This window comes from Parastagonospora nodorum, assembly GCF_000146915.1.
Source record: "Parastagonospora nodorum SN15 chromosome Unknown scaffold_31, whole genome shotgun sequence".
NCBI lineage: Eukaryota > Fungi > Ascomycota > Dothideomycetes > Pleosporales > Phaeosphaeriaceae > Parastagonospora > Parastagonospora nodorum.
In genome coordinates, this window is record NW_001884579.1 from 11,872 (window position 1) to 28,634 (window position 16,763).

General features: G+C 52.6%; 10 protein-coding genes across 10 annotated transcripts in view; 4 read left to right on the forward strand and 6 right to left on the reverse strand.

The window, feature by feature from the left end:
* Window positions 1-61: 61 nt before the first annotated feature.
* On the forward strand, window positions 62-962 carry SNOG_14289 (hypothetical protein; the record flags this gene model as incomplete). The annotated part of the gene is made up of 2 exons (XM_001804430.1): window positions 62-561; window positions 653-962. 2 exons carry the CDS (start codon window positions 62-64, stop codon window positions 960-962), a joined length of 810 nt encoding a protein of 269 aa, XP_001804482.1.
* Window positions 963-1,976: 1,014 nt separating this feature from the next.
* Window positions 1,977-2,711, reverse strand: SNOG_14290 (hypothetical protein; the record flags this gene model as incomplete). The annotated part of the gene is made up of 3 exons (XM_001804431.1): window positions 1,977-2,226; window positions 2,313-2,508; window positions 2,558-2,711. 3 exons carry the CDS (start codon window positions 2,709-2,711, stop codon window positions 1,977-1,979), a joined length of 600 nt encoding a protein of 199 aa, XP_001804483.1.
* A 404-nt stretch (window positions 2,712-3,115) lies between these two features.
* On the reverse strand, window positions 3,116-5,065 carry SNOG_14291 (hypothetical protein; the record flags this gene model as incomplete). Its single annotated transcript, XM_001804432.1, has 2 exons — window positions 3,116-4,890; window positions 4,973-5,065. 2 exons carry the CDS (start codon window positions 5,063-5,065, stop codon window positions 3,193-3,195), a joined length of 1,791 nt encoding a protein of 596 aa, XP_001804484.1. The 3' UTR covers window positions 3,116-3,192.
* Window positions 5,066-6,529: 1,464 nt separating this feature from the next.
* Window positions 6,530-7,327, forward strand: SNOG_14292 (hypothetical protein; the record flags this gene model as incomplete). The annotated part of the gene is made up of 2 exons (XM_001804433.1): window positions 6,530-6,674; window positions 6,732-7,327. 2 exons carry the CDS (start codon window positions 6,530-6,532, stop codon window positions 7,325-7,327), a joined length of 741 nt encoding a protein of 246 aa, XP_001804485.1.
* Window positions 7,328-7,408: 81 nt separating this feature from the next.
* SNOG_14293 (hypothetical protein) lies at window positions 7,409-9,391 on the reverse strand (the record flags this gene model as incomplete). Its single annotated transcript, XM_001804434.1, has 1 exon — window positions 7,409-9,391. One exon carries the CDS (start codon window positions 9,389-9,391, stop codon window positions 7,409-7,411), a length of 1,983 nt encoding a protein of 660 aa, XP_001804486.1.
* An 881-nt stretch (window positions 9,392-10,272) lies between these two features.
* SNOG_14294 (hypothetical protein) lies at window positions 10,273-10,530 on the forward strand (the record flags this gene model as incomplete). Its single annotated transcript, XM_001804435.1, has 1 exon — window positions 10,273-10,530. One exon carries the CDS (start codon window positions 10,273-10,275, stop codon window positions 10,528-10,530), a length of 258 nt encoding a protein of 85 aa, XP_001804487.1.
* Window positions 10,531-11,164: 634 nt separating this feature from the next.
* Window positions 11,165-11,817, reverse strand: SNOG_14295 (hypothetical protein; the record flags this gene model as incomplete). Its single annotated transcript, XM_001804436.1, has 2 exons — window positions 11,165-11,297; window positions 11,477-11,817. 2 exons carry the CDS (start codon window positions 11,815-11,817, stop codon window positions 11,165-11,167), a joined length of 474 nt encoding a protein of 157 aa, XP_001804488.1.
* A 1,082-nt stretch (window positions 11,818-12,899) lies between these two features.
* Window positions 12,900-14,389, reverse strand: SNOG_14296 (hypothetical protein; the record flags this gene model as incomplete). Its single annotated transcript, XM_001804437.1, has 3 exons — window positions 12,900-14,084; window positions 14,134-14,299; window positions 14,352-14,389. 3 exons carry the CDS (start codon window positions 14,387-14,389, stop codon window positions 12,900-12,902), a joined length of 1,389 nt encoding a protein of 462 aa, XP_001804489.1.
* Window positions 14,390-14,580: 191 nt separating this feature from the next.
* On the reverse strand, window positions 14,581-14,820 carry SNOG_14297 (hypothetical protein; the record flags this gene model as incomplete). Its single annotated transcript, XM_001804438.1, has 2 exons — window positions 14,581-14,762; window positions 14,790-14,820. The coding sequence occupies 2 exons, from the start codon at window positions 14,818-14,820 to the stop codon at window positions 14,581-14,583; spliced, it is 213 nt and encodes a 70-aa protein (XP_001804490.1).
* A 385-nt stretch (window positions 14,821-15,205) lies between these two features.
* The window catches only part of SNOG_14298 (hypothetical protein), a gene marked incomplete at both ends in the record, with an annotated part of 2,732 nt that continues 1,174 nt past the window's right edge, over window positions 15,206-16,763 (forward strand). Inside the window, 2 exons of the mRNA XM_001804439.1 lie at window positions 15,206-15,474; window positions 15,538-16,633. Coding sequence (XP_001804491.1) covers window positions 15,206-15,474; window positions 15,538-16,633 — 1,365 coding nt within the window. The remainder of the gene's footprint in view (window positions 15,475-15,537; window positions 16,634-16,763) is intronic.

Here is a 16,763-nt window from a genome sequence, read left to right on the forward strand (position 1 = left end):
GCCCTCGAGCCTGAGGCGCCGCTGTGGCTCGACCTCCCAGTTGAGGAGGGTGGAGACGCCCATGCTCATCGCAGCCGGCTCTATTGGCGGCCTGGGCAACCCGGGCTTCATGACGCCCTACAACTCGCGCCCGAAGATGGCCACGCGCGGCGACGAGGGCCTCAAGCTGTCGCTGCAGCTCGAGCTAAAGATTCTGGCCGATCTGGGCCTTGTCGGCCTGCCCAACGCCGGCAAGAGCACGCTTTTGCGCGCCTTGAGCAACAGCCGCGCCCGCGTCGGCAACTGGGCCTTCACCACTCTCCAGCCCAATGTCGGCACCGTTGTGCTTGACAACCACAAGGGCCGCCCGCTAGTCACCTCGCGGAGACGCAACGGCGAGCTGCGCGACAACTTCACCGTCGCAGACGTGCCGGGCCTGATCGAAGACGCACATCTTGACAAAGGGCTCGGCCTAGGCTTCCTGCGCCACATCGAACGCGCTGCCGTCCTCGCTTTCGTCATCGACCTCTCTGCAGGCGATGCCGTCCACGCACTGAAGCTGCTATGGCGGGAGGTGTCCGAGTACGAAACCATGCGAGGGAGGGAACTCAACGCCGAGACCGAGCGGAGGACAATGACATACCAGCCCGCATAACATGACCCAGCCGTCAAGTCCTGCATCTGGCCTCGTCGATTCACCAGTGCTGAACCCCTCCCCCGAGCCCTTGCCGTTCCTGTCGTCGACCCCCATCTCTTCAAAGCCATGGTTCGTTGTCGCGACCAAAGCGGACGTGCCAGATACACAGCTCAACTACGAGGCCCTGCAGCGCTACCTCGAACAAGTCAAGGGCCGCGCTCAGCCTCATCCGAGCAATCGTAAGCACGCATGGACGAGGAGTCCTCAAGCCGTTCCCGTGAGCGCCATCAACGCGGAAGGTGTGGAAGTCATCCCACAGTTGGTCATGGATCTTCTGGAAGAGTGAGATGCATACATGTTACAGAATTCTTCTTCTCTATTCCACAGGAAGATATATCCATCAAGTACAGCTCCGCGTTGCCGTTGACCTATAATTCAGCCAAGGCGGCAAAATGGACGCTGTGATAGTGAAACGTGGGAATTCGCGGACTTTGCGGACATGACGGCCAGCATCCATTTGGCATGCACCCAGTCACCATTTACTACCATGAGATCCAGCACTGCCTCTCCTCACGTCTTTCATCCTACACACGAGTTCTGCGCGTGCTCTACGCTACGCTGATTGCGAACCACAATGCGTTGTCCGCACCGTGATCGCTTGGTCAGGGTGCCCAACTCAAACTTGCATCTATGCCCGTGGGCCGATATCAATCCAGACTGGTGCTTGGACCAAGACCCCCAAGTCGTGTAATCGAGAAGCTATGAGAAACGTCCCATGGTGACGGCTTGTGCCGAATATGGCCAATGCCAGTAGTGAAGCTTTAGAATACAATCGAGTTCCTCAAATCATCGGATTTGTAAGGCCTCTTCCCCAAATTCATCCTGGTATTGATACACCATGGGTTCGTACGCATGATAGCTGCTCATTAAGCTGTCTCCAAGCTGGTATCCGGGCTTGCTAAAGTAGTTCATCATCCTACCCATGAATATGGGATTCTCCGCAGGGACATTGTCGTAGGCTGGCGAAAGATTGGCCTGGGAGACTGCGCTGTAATCTTTAGATGACCATTGAGATGTTGCCATTGTATCGATACGCAACGGTTTTCGCGCGGGCGATTGGACTTCTTCTGTTTGTATGCTGATGTCCTTGTAAGATAGGATGACCTTCTGTGACGGATTTGGCTCGTGGCATCCGCATTTACATGTTGAATTCTCGGTGCCCGCCCTCCCGACAGGAACGAGCATGTAGCCTTCTGGTACCTTAAACTCAGCGTCTGCTTTCGAGATAGATTTCAGAACTGCTTGCTGCTCAGCCGCAACCCCACGTCCTTCTGTTGGAGCCATTTCCTCGGAGATGGACTCAACAGGCAGTTCGAACAATCTTGAACTCCTCTTCGTCGACGTCGTGGAATGATCCGACGTTGTAGTCGTTGTTGCAAGCGCCTCCCATTGTGATGATGCGGATGACAGAGGAGCTCGTGACGGATGGAAGGTGGAAGGTGGGTCGAATAGTTCCGAGGACATAGATGCCGCCGAGCTCGTCCTTGAATACGAGAGGCTGGGTGGCCTTGACGCACGTCTGGACGAGGCAGCAGATGATCGCCGGCTCTCTGCACTCTCAGCAGGGACGCTGTCAGATCTGGTACTGATGTCTGACAACGGTCGCAAAAACGACACTGTCCTTGCTCTTCGTAACGCCGGTCTGTCGTTCTTTTCCTCCTCGTCAGCTTGTTTCTTAGCCTCTGGCTCTTTGAATTCCATTTTCCCATTCTTGTCCGAGGCAAAGTATTCTTCACCGCGCCCGAAGACGACTTGCAGGCTTGCAAAGTCTCGCGTCGTGCCGTCTGTGGGATATAGCCAGTCCTTCAGCGCCGGTGGTAAATCGTACCCATCTGTGGCAGATGAGCATTGGAATCAATGAGTCGTCGCTTTTGCTTTTACCTTGCTTGTATTCGCCAGCTTGTGTCTTCCAGCACACATAGTATCGCTCAAACGCGCCGAAGGCGCACACCAGCAGCTCTGCCAGACTATCCGGATCGTTGGGGTCCTCTGGGATTTCGCCTAGTCGAGTGTAGAGACGAGTCGATGCATCCATAGTATAATAAGAGACTTGTTGCCGTATGTGTTGCTCGAGTCAATTGATGTGGTACATGTATAGGAAGCGCAATGTCAATGTCGATGCGGTCGCCCAATATGCACGTTCGCAACATTATGCTTGCCGTTGCGCACGAAATCCATCGGCGCATTCCGGGTCGCGTGATGTTCTTGGAATGCAACTACTCACCAAACAGCACTGAAGCACAAGAGTTGGCAATGTCAGCTCATCGTGGACCGTGTTTCACATGTGCGGCCGTCAGGCAGCACCTGTCACAGAATTGCCGAAACATATCGTAAACAAAAACAGCATGAATGCTAGCTTTCAAAGTTGCTCAATGCGGATTTGACTCATTCAGAGTCGGGAGCACACTTTGAATTACATCATTTCACCATCAGCAACAAGTCTCTCTACTATGTATATTTCTTCGAGGTAAAGTATCACATGCAATACAAAGCGATATAGTATCTATATATTTGACTCACTTCCTTGCCTGTTTGATGATCATATCCGCAGCCTTTTCAGCAATTCCGTAGACAAGTGTCTGTAGATGTGCACTTGGAAGAAGAGGAATTACACTTGCATCCACAACCCTCAAGTTCTTGACGCCATAAACCTTCAGGTTGGGGTCCACCACACCACCGTCCTTCTCAGGCAACAGTGCAGCAGTGCCAATAGGATGGTAAATGCTCAAAGTGTTGGCCAAAGCATACTTTTTCCAGTCTTCGTCAGTCTGGACGGCGTTGCCGGGCTCATATTCCTCCGTCCAGATGTCGCTCATTGGCTTGGAAGAAGCTATCTTCCGGAGGTATTTCGCAAGACCTGCCGCGGCCTGCAGGTCATATGGATGCGAGAGGTAGTTGGGGTTGATGATAGGCTTTTCGCTAATGTTGCGTGACGCAATGTGCACGTTGCCTTTGCTCAGAGGATGCTGCACAACGCCGATCAGAGTAAAAGTGCCGATGCCAAAAAGCGGGGAGGTGGCTGCAGGGTAGCCCTTGAGACCAGTGTATCCATCGGAGAAGATCACCTCCAATTGAGGAACGGTCGCACTGAGAGGTGGAGAAAAGTAACTCTTCTTGACCTTATCAACAGCCGATGTCAAGGTCGTGTCTGCCTCAACCAGAGAGCGAAGCTTGGTAGCAGTATCGTTTGACACGGTTGTCCAAGGAAAGTAGGCATAGCCACTAGCTGTGTAGTCGTAGAGCGACCTTTGATCCGCGTTGTAAAGAGCCAATTCGGCAGCAGCCCGGGTCGTATTCCTGAGTGCATCGAATGAGGGATACTCAGGCTTGAGTTGGTACGAGGCTTGGATACGAATGTGATCCTGGAAGTTTTCGCCCACAGAAGGCAGGTCCTTGACGACAGGAATCCCAAGCTGCTTCAGAAGAGTGGCATTACCGATACCGGAAAGTTCCAGAAGACCAGGAGTCTGAAAAGACCCAGCCGAGAGGATGACCTCTTTCCTTGCAGTAAGTTTCGTGCCGTTCTCAAGAGTAACACCGACAGCAGTATTGCCATTGAAGTTGATCTTTGATACGCGAGTGTCGACCTTCACCACAAGGTTCTTCTTAGTGAGCTTAAGATAATCCGGCGCGTAAGACCGGGTGTAGTCAGGGCTGACATTACTGGGCTGCGTAGATACGCCAATGTTGTTGCCATTGAGAGACTCGTTGTTTGTCTGTAACCCAAGGTTGTTAAGGGTAGGGTACCATGTCGATTGGTGTCGTGGGAAGATCCTGTTGATGACTGTACGAACGGGACCTGTGGTGCCGACGCCTTGGTCCCCATACGCTGGCGAAGGCTGGAATGTCTCGCATCTCAGCATCGCCGGGTACAAACTCTTCCAGTTCCATCCTTTATTTCCCAGTGTCTCCCAGGCATCTAATTCAGCGACAGTGGTACGATCCCATGTCATGAGATTGAGTGCTGAGCTGCCACCAAGCACCTTGCCACGATTTTGTGCGAAAACGCGACTGTTGGCTGCTGGTTGCGCAACCGTAGTCAGATTCCAGTCGTATTTCCCTCCGAGGGTCGATCCCTTTCGACCTGGGATTGAGATGCCAGGCTCCTGACGCCCATCCGGGCCGGCTTCAATGACCAGCACACTAAGGTTTGGAAGCCCGATGCTGATGCGAGAAGCGACCGCAAGGCCAGCTGTGCCACCGCCTACAACGATCTGCGAAATTAATTAGAACTCGCATGCCTGAACGTAGAGAAGCTTTGGCTGCGACGCCGAAACCTAGTGTGTGAGAACTTACAAAATCGTATGAATCATAATCTCGCTGCACGGCCGTAGCACTTGTTTGTGCTAGCAGGCTGGACGCGATGAAAGTTACAGTTAGGAACTTCATTGCGACGCTGGCTGAAACGAAGGGCAGGTACCATGCGGTCAGTAGACATGCAGTAGCGAGGGGAGGATGGAAGCCGGACGGTTGGCCACGTGATATGCATGTTGAATTACAATTTGCCCCTTAACGCGGACGAACCAGAAACGGTCTTTCCTTTGATTTGGTGAAATTCCAATACTGGGCGAGAGAGATGATGCGGAGTTTTTGCCTAAAATGTCAGCAACAATGAACGTGCACGACTCATGTCTTTACCCCAGCCCGCACGGCTCGGATCGTTCTCAACGCGCTCTCCTCCGGCAGTTCTTGAGCAGCGCACATACTTGGGTACTTGGTCAAGAATTGAGTTGGGTTGGGAGAGAAAGCTCCAAGCATTTCTAGAATGCAGTCCCTGAACGACCGACGATCAATTCGCAACGCTCGTGAGCGATAGCCGAAGCCCAACAACCTGGTGCAAGGCTGGAATATCGGAATACCGGGAGGAGTCGGTGTTATCGCGGAACGACCTACTTAAGTGCATTTCTAGCTTGGCCCTACTAGCGCTTCAAAGCACTGTTTCCCTGTCTCGCTACGCAGGACTTTTTGAGGCCGGCGTGGGGCGCCTCAGGACATGCTCATTCGGCGTTCGACGTGGGCTTTGTACACAGATAACGCGATACAGGGCAACCTTGGAAATGGCGCGCATGAACGCCTGGGACAAAGGTGTTAGGGAATTCTATGGGCACACGTGGGATGTGCTGGCATGGATCCTGCGTTTTACCCAGGTTTCTCCAAGGTCGGCCCGATCTCATCTGTCCGCAAGACAGGGTTCGACGACATTCTTTACAAGAACACGGCACATCCGCCTCGGCCTCGGCGGGAGTCTTTGCTGCATGCCCCGTGCAGAGTCGACTGCTGAAATGCCATAGTCACTGTCGATTTGTTTCCTTATATGTTCAGACCCCTATGAGGAGCCGATCTCACCACCTGATCCTGATCTACCTATACCTATGGTAACTTGAATATAGCTATTTTTAATGTCTGCTGTTAAACCGCCCAACCCTCTCCCTCCTGACGAGTCGCTGGGTGGGGTTTTGCTCGTTCTAACATGCATCTTGACATCGTTCACGATCATCACTACGGGCTTAAGATTGTGGGCACGCTGGAAACGCCATGCTCTAGGCTGGGTAAGTCGAGTATACACACGCGACCCTCGATGCCGCCCCTGACTTTGAACAGGATGACTATGCCATAACAGTGTGCTGCATACTAGCAACAATACGAACAAGCATACAGATTGAATCTGTCCAGCGTGGAAATGGTCGCCATCGGTGGTATCTGTCAGTGGAAGATTACGAATACGTCAACTTTTTGACCTGGATGACACAAATATTCCTCTTCACCAACATCGCATTACTCAAGTGCAGCATCTGCTTGTTGATCTTGCGTATCAAAGACGAGGTGGTTTTGCGACGATGCCTATACGCCATGATGGTTGGCTTGGTCTTGACCAATTTGGAACCCATTGTAGTGCTTCTTGCACAGTGCAGGCCGATTGAGAAGTCGTGGAAAATTATGCCAGAAGGCAGATGTTGGCCTACTAAGGTCAGAATCTACTCTATATACGTCCAAGTTGGTAAGTCTGGATAGTCTTTAGACAGAGATACGGTCATGATTCACTAACCTATTGCAGCATACTCTGTCATCACAGACTTCATATGCGCACTACTTCCTGTTGCCGTCCTGTGGAAAATCAAAATCGATCTCAAGACCAAAATTGGAGTTTGTGGCCTCATGTCATTGGGCCTCATTGCAACCGCGGTTGCGATTGTCCGAGCCTCATCGCTTGGCATCAAGACAGCGGATCTTTCCTACGACTATTGCCTGGCCGCTATCTGGGCCAACACAGAGTTACATCTTGGCATCATAGCCACCAACCTTGCTCTCAGCCGCATGATATGGGGCTTCTTCGTGGGCGGCAGAACCACTACATTGTCAAACACCAAGACGCCACGATATGGAACAGGTAGTCACCTCAGCAGGAACACCAAAAACGGCTACGTAAGGAGCGGCGATCGCAGCCCCTATCATACAAAGGATGGCATCGAAACGCGATCTAGTGAAGACAACTTGAGTCAGGCCAGTCAGATACCGCTGGATCCCATTATCAAAAGGACGACCAGCGTGCACATTTCGTACAATCGAGCGTCGACACAGAAAGGGCAAACTTCAGACGAGACCCTACCAACGTACCACTCAGAAGCAAGACATGATGGTATCAAGTACTAAGTTTCACGTAGCTATCTATAACAGTAATGCATTATGCCTAATGTTATCTATTTTTTCAGGGCACTTCAACAAGCAAGCTTCTCATCCATCGTTTGACATTTGACCTTTTGTATCCTGACTGACCAGCTCATCGATCTCCCTGAACAGCGCTGAAGTCGTCTTTCTTGCCGTGACGCCCTTGCTACCACTCTGTAGTATGGCAGCTCTACCTCTTTCGGCACTTCCGCCAACTCTAGCGGTCATGCCCCGATTTCCGCGTCCACTCGTCATGGTTGATGCTAGAGATGTGCGAGTTACTGGGCCTCTTGCTTGTGGAGGTACTCTTGGTGAGCCTGCAGCATCACGTCTTTGCAGAGGAGCTCGAGGTGATCCGCTTTGCCTTGCTATAGCATCACGCCTTAACGGTTGGGGTCTTGGGCTTTGACTGGATGTCTGAGATGAACTCCGCGATCTGGTTGGTCTTGCAGAAGGTATGACGCTTATTGTGTTTTGGCGGAGTGGACCACGATTGAGTTTATTATTGGCGCCGAAGACCGCTGGATCTCTGGAGTCGGTTAGAGCTCTTTGACGTGTAGGCGTCCTTGGTCTCTGAGCGGCTGCGTCTGACGGAGCAGGCTCCGGAATTGTTCGTGCTTCGGCATCACTTTGTGGCCCCTTAGTCTTCATTCTGGCCGGCGCTAGAGGAGCTGGGGTTGGCGAAACCGATTTTGGTATCCCTGCCACCGATCCAATACCGTCGCTAACATCTTGACCATCACCAGAGTATTGAGATGCCGAGTCTGTACTACTACTAGCCCTGGATGTGCGTCTAGTACTGTCTGACTGCAAATCGATCTTGGGTTTCTGTGCTGCCGCCATTGCCTCAAACATTTGAGCTTGGGCTAGTGCCCGGGTGCCGCTACTCCGCTTGAGTGGTGTGGTTCTTTTCTGGCTGACGGAGTCCGAAGCTGTATCGAGGGGTGAAGGCGAGCGACTTTGTGACAGCTTAGAAGGATGCGAAGGTTCCGCCCGTGGTGGAACCCTCACAGATTGGACCTGGGCATTCCCGGTTGTGTCGATAATCGACTGCGCAGTATCTACAATTTGTCTCGCTCTCATTAGTGACGGTGTTTGTGCTGACTTTGTGCCGGCTGAGGCATTGTCAGCTGGGGCAGCTGTGCCAGTGTCAACCGTGATAGTGTCCGACGAAGGAGGTCTACCGACGTCTGTGGATGTATAGGCCGGTGGTGGACTAAGTGGTCTTCCGAATACAGAACTCTCTAATACAGGTGGTGGGTTCTCGAATATCGACTTCGGTAGCCTGAATGGCTCTGGCTTGAGTGCTTCGGCTTGAGCTTGGGGTGACTCGTCGACCATACCAGGCTTTGACACTAGCGCCTCTGGTGCGAGTGGCTGATCCACGGGTGCTTCTTCCTGCGCGTCCACAGCTCTCTTCGTTGTTTGGTCGTGTTGTCTCGCTGTAGGTTCTTTTTGGAACCTCTTCTCCTTCCTACTCAGCTCGATCTCCAACACTCTAGTGCCAGACGGTATCTTTGATTGGAGCCCATCGTCGCTGACGTCAAAGTAAAGTGCCCAGATACCAGGCCCTTCCTCGACAGCACAAAAGCCTTCCCAGCCACCAAAAGTCAACCGGCGATCCTGACGGGTACAGTCGAAAGGTCCTGTGAGGTTGGGTTGCGCGTCGAGACGAACACCATACTTGACTTCATGTGTCTCCTTGTCGACGTATATCCAGTTCATTACAGGCGCAACATCCGTGATAGTTGTAACAAGTCCTTCATGTTTGCTGTCCGGGTATGGCAAATAATAGCCAGCATAGGGATGCCCCGAAGGCATGCCATCTTCTGTGCCAGTATCGATCCACAACTTTCCGTTCCTCAAAATAACGGGCCGGCCATTTATTTCTCGACTCCTGATTGAGGACTTGACGCATGTTGCTATGAGATTACAACGACGCGCGCGGTGCTCTTCTCGCTTTTCCTGCGATTGTGATTGTCGTATCGCTTCTTGTGAGCCCAGTAGGCCTGGGGCCGCGATGATTGCGATGAGCATAGATAGAGCCATAGTGCTTGCGTAATGCTCCAATACAGGTGTAGAGTGTGCGAGTCGATTCGAAAGGCAGTTAGATGTGCAGCGCAAATTGAAATCGCGATACAACAGCCACCAAGAATTCTTGTTCATGTCCTAGCCATGAGTGACGTAGATTTCATTCATTGCTTTGCAAAACAAGAGCTTTACGATACCGCAGTGCATCTTTGTGGTATACCATCGAGATGGAGAAATGTTAGATATTCGACATTGGTTGTTGGAAATGGCCCTAACAGAACGGGTTTGCTGCTTGGTCATTGCATATAGCCTTCTCACAAGGCGCGTTGCTGCTCGTTAGTGCAGGTTGTATTGCAAAGCTTCTTGATGGCGTGATGCTCATTCGAGTAGCATTGTGAGACAATGATTTGCAGGCCAAGGGCCCATGCGGTTTCACCTTCGCGTGGGCCGGCCCTTCGGCATAAGCGACTCTACCAAAGTGGAGCCAGGACCCAGGAATAACGGTGATCGTATAGTGTTGGCGTTTCTCTCGCAAGAGAGCGGTACGAGTATCGAATGATATATAGAAGTTCCAGACTCAAGAGTGCCACGACTGTGGTTTCGGACGAGCTTAGACGATAGGGCAACCACGTAGCATTTATTCGATAATTGCGAACTCGTTCATATTTAAGGCAACCTCAGGGCATCATTTGTAGACCAGAACAGTTGATCTGACTCTCATCATTACTACAACAGCAGCGCATCAAAACGTACTTTACCCACCATCCAAGATTTGACATCTCAACATTCCTTAATACCACGCTTCCATTCACAACATCACTGCAAACAACATGTCTACACTGTAAGTTGGTTCCCTATGATCAATCGTACTAGCTGATCCCGATTCCAGCGACTCTACCATGCGCCCAACAGGCTACGCCTCCGACGCCTCCAGCGATGGTCAAGCATCCGGGGGCCGCAAGATTTCCAGCAACGTTGGGCCAGTACCATCATCTGGGGGTCTCAACCGCCCAGCAGGAAACATCATAAAGGGTGCGGTCGACGATAAGGGCAACTTGAAGGATGCGGCGCTTCTTCTTGGTATCAAGTTGGACCTGGAGGCGGAGATTCATTTGACCGCACGGATTCGAGGAGATATCACAATTGGTCTATATTGAGCTACAATACCTGTCAGGCTATGGAATGCAAGAAACGAATACAGGAAGTGCCTGTGTAGAACCTATCGGGCGAGTTGATCTTAGTGGATGGGTGGCAGGTTCGGGACTCGAGAACACTGTGTGCCTGCGGTAGTCACGATCATAGAACAGCCAGTCTGAACTAGTCAAGATAAGAGCAAATGCACAGCTTGTTCCACTCCAACACGACAATACTGTGCCACAAACTGTGAAACTTAACCCGAGATAACTGCGAATCATGCCTTATATGGTGCGCATACGGTTGCCCTACGGCTCGATGTGCTCGCCATCATGTTGGTCGAATCTCAGCTTACCATGAATCTATGATAATATCAGCCACTGAAGTATAAAGATGTATAGCAAGAACGTGGTGTCAATGGCGCTGATCAGACTCTTGCCCTGTCACAGGCAGTTATCACCATTGCCGTAGCTCGGTAGACCGTCGTGATAATTGAATGTTCATCTTGTAAGGCGAAAGAGAGATAGAGAGAGAGAGTGAACGTACCTACAACAATACATACGAAGATGTCCTTGTAAAATACTTACGAACCTGCGCCGCTGGTCAGCGAGCGCACTCCAAGAGCATCACTCGGAAGTGTGAAAGCAAGACCGCGAGTCAGTCGTGACAGTTGTCGTCGTCGCCGAAGCTTGGACATATGCTTGTCTTTTGTTGTGTCGATTCATCATTGCAGATTGGGCACGGGAAATGGGCTGGCATACCGTAGAACAGAGAAGCCTGTGCAAGAAAACTAACGCACAGTTAGCTGAGCCTCAAGAGGTGGCGTTAAGCTATAATAGCGGTGTTGTTGTGGATCAGAAAAGGCATGAATGGATATTTTAAATGAGGTCGTCACAGGGCGAGCCCGTCAGACTCGTCATCTGAAGTCGCATCATCTCCAGGGATGGGGAAGGACAGCAGTAGACTTACGTGTTTGTTCTGCTGCGAGGCAGCGTGGCGGGCCTACGGATGTCAGCGAGAATCTTCGTGCGTATTCTCCAAAACACCAGGAATCGCGCAGATATCAGTCGGCGAGGTTTCTGAGGCCTGCCATGGTAGGCATATCCGTCAAGAATTGTCGGAGCCCAGTGCCGTATCATCATTGTAGGCGCGGATGTGGGATGCGAGGGAGTCTTGAAGCGTACCGTGGCTGTCCGAGGACCACTTGTCACCAGCAGCGAGAAATCTGCACGTTGTACTTGATCAGCAAGGGTTTTCGAAGGTACAAGAGCGTGAAAAGTAGTGAGTGTGTGGATATCAGAAACAGCCATTGTTTGTCGCCATAGACCGAAGTCTCGGTCGGTAATTTCCAGCGTGCAGAAGCACAACAGGTCATCATTGGATACAGTAGAGAGGGAAGAGGGCATGTACGTACAGCTCTTTCATCGGGTGGTGTGGAGATGCGGTGCAACCCGTTGTAGGGAAGCGCAATATCGGTACGCATGCTAGGCGCACTAGCAATGGTCAAGCTCTGTGCAAAGTCAGTACGATGCTTTTCAAGCTACAGTAATTACGAGTAGTGAAGACCAGGTAGTCGCGTTCAGACTGACGTGCAAGCAGGAGTTTCATTCCCCGGAGGGTCAAAGACTCTAGTTTGAAATTGGCTTTGTATATCATCATGTAAGTGTGAGGTGTCGGGCAGGGTTTACCATACCTATGAGATGTGCAGGGAACCAGCAGAAGCTCGCATTCCGTACAATAGAAGGCGCATTGTGAGCTGTTGTCTACTGTTGATGTGGCGTAGAAAGTGCGCGCGGCCGTTGATGTAAGAAGAAGAGATGCTATGTGCAGTCGAGAAAAGTTGAGCTCATTCGGAGCTTGGACGGAAAATTTTAGCCCCGCGCTAGTGGCATTAGATAAGCAAACACGTGACCGGATCAACATCACCCATGCATAGTCCGACACCCGACTGGGCGTGTGTGCAAGCTATGGAAAGTGTACGCGTCGTCATACTAAGTGTATTGAAGTATTTATTCATGGAATTTGGCATGAGTTACTGCTTTGGACAGCCAGCACACCTGGTGTGCTTCATCGCGTGACTACCTACATTACTTACTTGGATGTCATCTCTTGTCTCACAACTTCATTAGTTATGGTGCAATAGGCGTCTTGATGCAGCCGTCCATTTTCCACTGATGCCGTTCGATACGCCACGGTTGAAGTACACGTCAGTTCGTTGGCTTGTGACGTAAACCTCATAATATCGTCAAGACTCGTAAAGCATCCAGGGCCGAATAGTTGTGATGGCTGCAAGGTGCAAGCCACTTAGACGGCGTGGGGACATGCAGCTCGACATTCTGGTTGCCAGTGTTGCTGGTTGGTGGATTACCTTCATCTTCTTTCTTCCCTGTGTCTAAGATGCGAAGATGCGCACGTTCAGATCCACGCAGCCCGTTGCAATGACACATCGTATACCAGCTTTGGCAGATTCTTCGTCTTTCTTTTTGCTTGCCCCATTTGCCGTTGTGCCATTAGGTGCGTCTCCATTAGTAGGGGCATCTTTGACCACGTTAGGGGCCCATCGCATGCAGCTGACAAAGTGGCTATGTGCATCCGTGACGACCTTGACACACCGACCCTCCTGTGTAAGATCCCAGCATCGTATCGTCTTGTCATCGCTGGCCGATAATAGATACTTGCCACCAGGATGGAATATCAGTGCGCGAACCCAGTTGTCGTGGCCTGCCAGGGTCTTTATCAGCGTACCCCGTCCATCCCATATTTTGATAGTTTTGTCTCTTGATCCTGTGGCAACGAACTCTGCAGAGCTACTGAGTGGCGGTGGTTTCTTCAGCCCAGCTAACGAAGCTAGGTTTGCGTAGGATACGGGAGGTGCTATTGTCACGCACTCAATGACATGTTCGTGACCGAGGAACGTGCATTTGGCTTCTCCAGAGCTTGCATCCCACAGACGTGCAGTCTGATCGTTTCCGGCTGACAACAACCATCGTCCATCGAAGCTTGGTGAAACGTCTCGCACCCAATCTGCATGTCCTCGGATTGTCTTTACACAATATCCAGTCGTCACGTCCCACACGCGCAGCGTCTTGTCTCGGGATGCAGACACGAGCAGGTTACCAGAAGAAGGCGATCCAGCTGCACCACTGGGTACAAATCGGATGGCCGAGACAGAATGGTCGTGCCCGGGTAGTGTGCGAATGTTCTTGTACTCGTCGGACGGGTCCCAAAGTTTGATGGTCAAATCACTCGAGCACGAGGCCAATAGTGTCCCTCCTCTTGGTCCGCCAAAGTCGACGTCCAAAACGCCTTTGGTATGCCCCTTGACCGTCCGTTCAAGCTCGCCCAGTTCCCAATCCCAGATTTTGATTGTGGTATCTTCGGACCCTGACGCGAGTGAGGAGAAGACAGGATGGAATGCGACGCAGGTAATGGGCGACCGGTGAGACTGGAGAGTGTGCCTTGCTGGCGCTCGAGGTAGCCAGCTGGAAGGATCCTGGTTCCTGCGGAGGAGCGATGTGGGCGTTGTGGAGTCAAGTTCGCTTTGTAGACTCTGGTTGCGCTGTTCAAGCTCGAGGACCTGCAGACATGAGCCACCTAGACGCGGATTCAGGGACGAAGGAGTTTACCTTCTTCTGTAGCCGAACAACGCTGGTCCACTTCTTCTCCAGCAATCCCTCGTACTTTTTCCGCGTGGCATCGTCGAAGGCGGCCGAAAAGTTGACCTCCTCCCGGAACGCAGCAGCAGTCTTGGGCGCGTTGATGACTCCCAGGTATGCGATTATGGCCTTGTGGCTGCCTCATGGTCAATACGGGGTGTGGTGGCAGGAATGCAGGTCTGTCTCACAGCTCTTCGGCCTGGCGGTCGGTCAATATGGCGCTCATGGCGGCGAGGGCTTGCTCATGCACGAGCACCGGCTGTCACCACCATACACAGCAGCCCGCGAAGGCGTTTTATTTTTGCGTGGTCTGCGCTACCGTGGACGTGTTGGTACTTTTAGCGGATTGCGGGGAGTTGGCGGTGTGCGCGCTGGCGAGGGCAGGCGGTTCACGGTTCACGGTTCACGGTCCACGGTTCAGCGGGGTACTGGCGCGGATGGCAGGTGAAGGACAGGCGGGCGAGACGGGGACGGCGGTGGTGGAGATGAAGCAGCAGGCGTGGGCGGGGGGGTTATGTGCGGCGGTATGGCATTTCCAGTGTCTGGCAGGGCTGCAGCGCCGATGATGCAGCGCACCTCTCGTCGCCCATCGCTGGTCGCTGCGGGAACGAGCCTGCCCAACACACCAAAATACTCAACTTTTGCGCTGCTGCCCATGCCCACGCCCACGCACTCCACCCCACCACACCACCGAGCCGCATACTCGCCGCACCACCGACGCGCCTCGAGCAGACTCACACGCGTAAACAAACAAACCACCACCACCACATGCACCTGCATTAACCGGTACGTCACCCACTCGCTCCTACCTCGTGCATCGCACTAGCGGCCAGACGGCGCATCCCATCTATCAATCTCTCTGTGTCGACTGCGCAGAGGCCGGTCACGCAACGTCACGGGAGCTTGCACAATCAACCCACCCTCGCCTAGCTGTGCGCGCCATCGCGACTGACCTTCTCTTGCAGCATTCTCTTCTTCTCCAATACCCCGCCGCCCGCCGCCCGCCAACGCATCCCACACCACAACACCACAACACCACAACATGGCAGACCAAGAGGAGGACTTCAGCGCCCTCCCGCTGCCCGATCGCTTCACCCACAAGAACTGGAAGGTGCGGAAAGAGGCGTACGAGGCAGCTGCAAAGGAGTTCAGCCTCGCCGCAAGCGAATCAGAGCCCATTGTCCGCCAATTCGTGAATGATGCAAGCATATGGAAGGGCGTGGTGGGCGACTCCAACGTTGCCGCACAGCAAGAAGGTCTCGGCGCACTGTGTGCCTTCCTCGAGATCTCGGGCCACTCAGGCTGCACACGGTAAGGGAATTGCCCGCACGCGCTTCCACACTTTGTGCGCTGATGCTGATACACATGTCCCAGAACTCGCCAGATAACCATTGCGACCATAGCCGAGAAAGGCCTGCCCTCGACGAGACCAGCTGCGAAACAAAAGGCGCTTGAAGCCCTCATGCTGTACATTGAGACTGACAAGGCCGACCCCGTCATCGAGGAACTCCTTCCCATTCTCTCACACAAGCAGCCCAAGGTCATCGCTGCGACCCTCGAAGCATTGACCCAGATATACCATGCCTACGGATGCAAAACCATCGAGCCCAAGCCCGTACTCAAGGCTTTGCCCAAGATGTACGGGCACGCGGACAAGAATGTGCGAGCTAGGGCCCAGGAACTCACTGTCGAGTTCTACCGCTGGCTGAAGGAAGCCATGAAGCCGCTCTTCTGGAACGACCTCAAGCCCGTACAGCAGACCGATCTGGACAAACTGTTCGAAAAGGTCAAGGACGAGCCACCCCCCAAGCAGGAGAGGCTTCTCCGATCGCAACAAGCCGCCAAGGAGGCTGCAGCCGCAGCACCAGGGGCCGATGAGGACTACGAAGAGGAAGAAGAGGAGGCTGCAATTGACCTCGAGCCCGAGTTCGAGGCAGTAGACGTCTTTCCCAACATACCCAAGGACTATAACGAGCGACTTGGATCATCCAAATGGAAAGACCGAAAAGAAGTTCTCGAGGAAGTTCAAAAGGCTCTCAATCACCCAAAGATTGCCGAGGGTCCATTCGACGATCTAATTCGCGGATTTGCAAAGAGCATGAAGGATGCCAATATTGCCGTCGTTTCCACTGCTGCGAATTGTGTCGAACTTCTCGCCACCGGCTTAAAGAAGAGTTTCGCAAGGTATCGGAAAGAGATCATGGGCCCAATGATGGAGCGGTTGAAGGAGAAGAAACAAGCCGTGACGGATGCCATTGGAGGTGCGCTTGACGCAGTCTTTGCCTCCACCAATTTTCAAGATTGCTTGGAAGAGATCCTGGAGTTCTTGAAACACAAAAACCCACAGGTCAAGCTCGAGTCTACTCGCTTCCTTATTCGAAGTCTGAAGGCTACACGTGAAGCGCCAACACCCGAGCAGGCCAAGGCAATGGCCGAAGCATCTACGAAGCTGCTGACTGAGTCGCAAGAAGTACAGCGTTCCGCAGGTGCGGAGGTGCTAGGCACGTTATGGAAGATTATGGGAGATCGCATCATGAATGCTCACCTTGACGGCCTGGATGAGATCGCAGACAAATCAAGGAATACTTCGATTCTGCAGA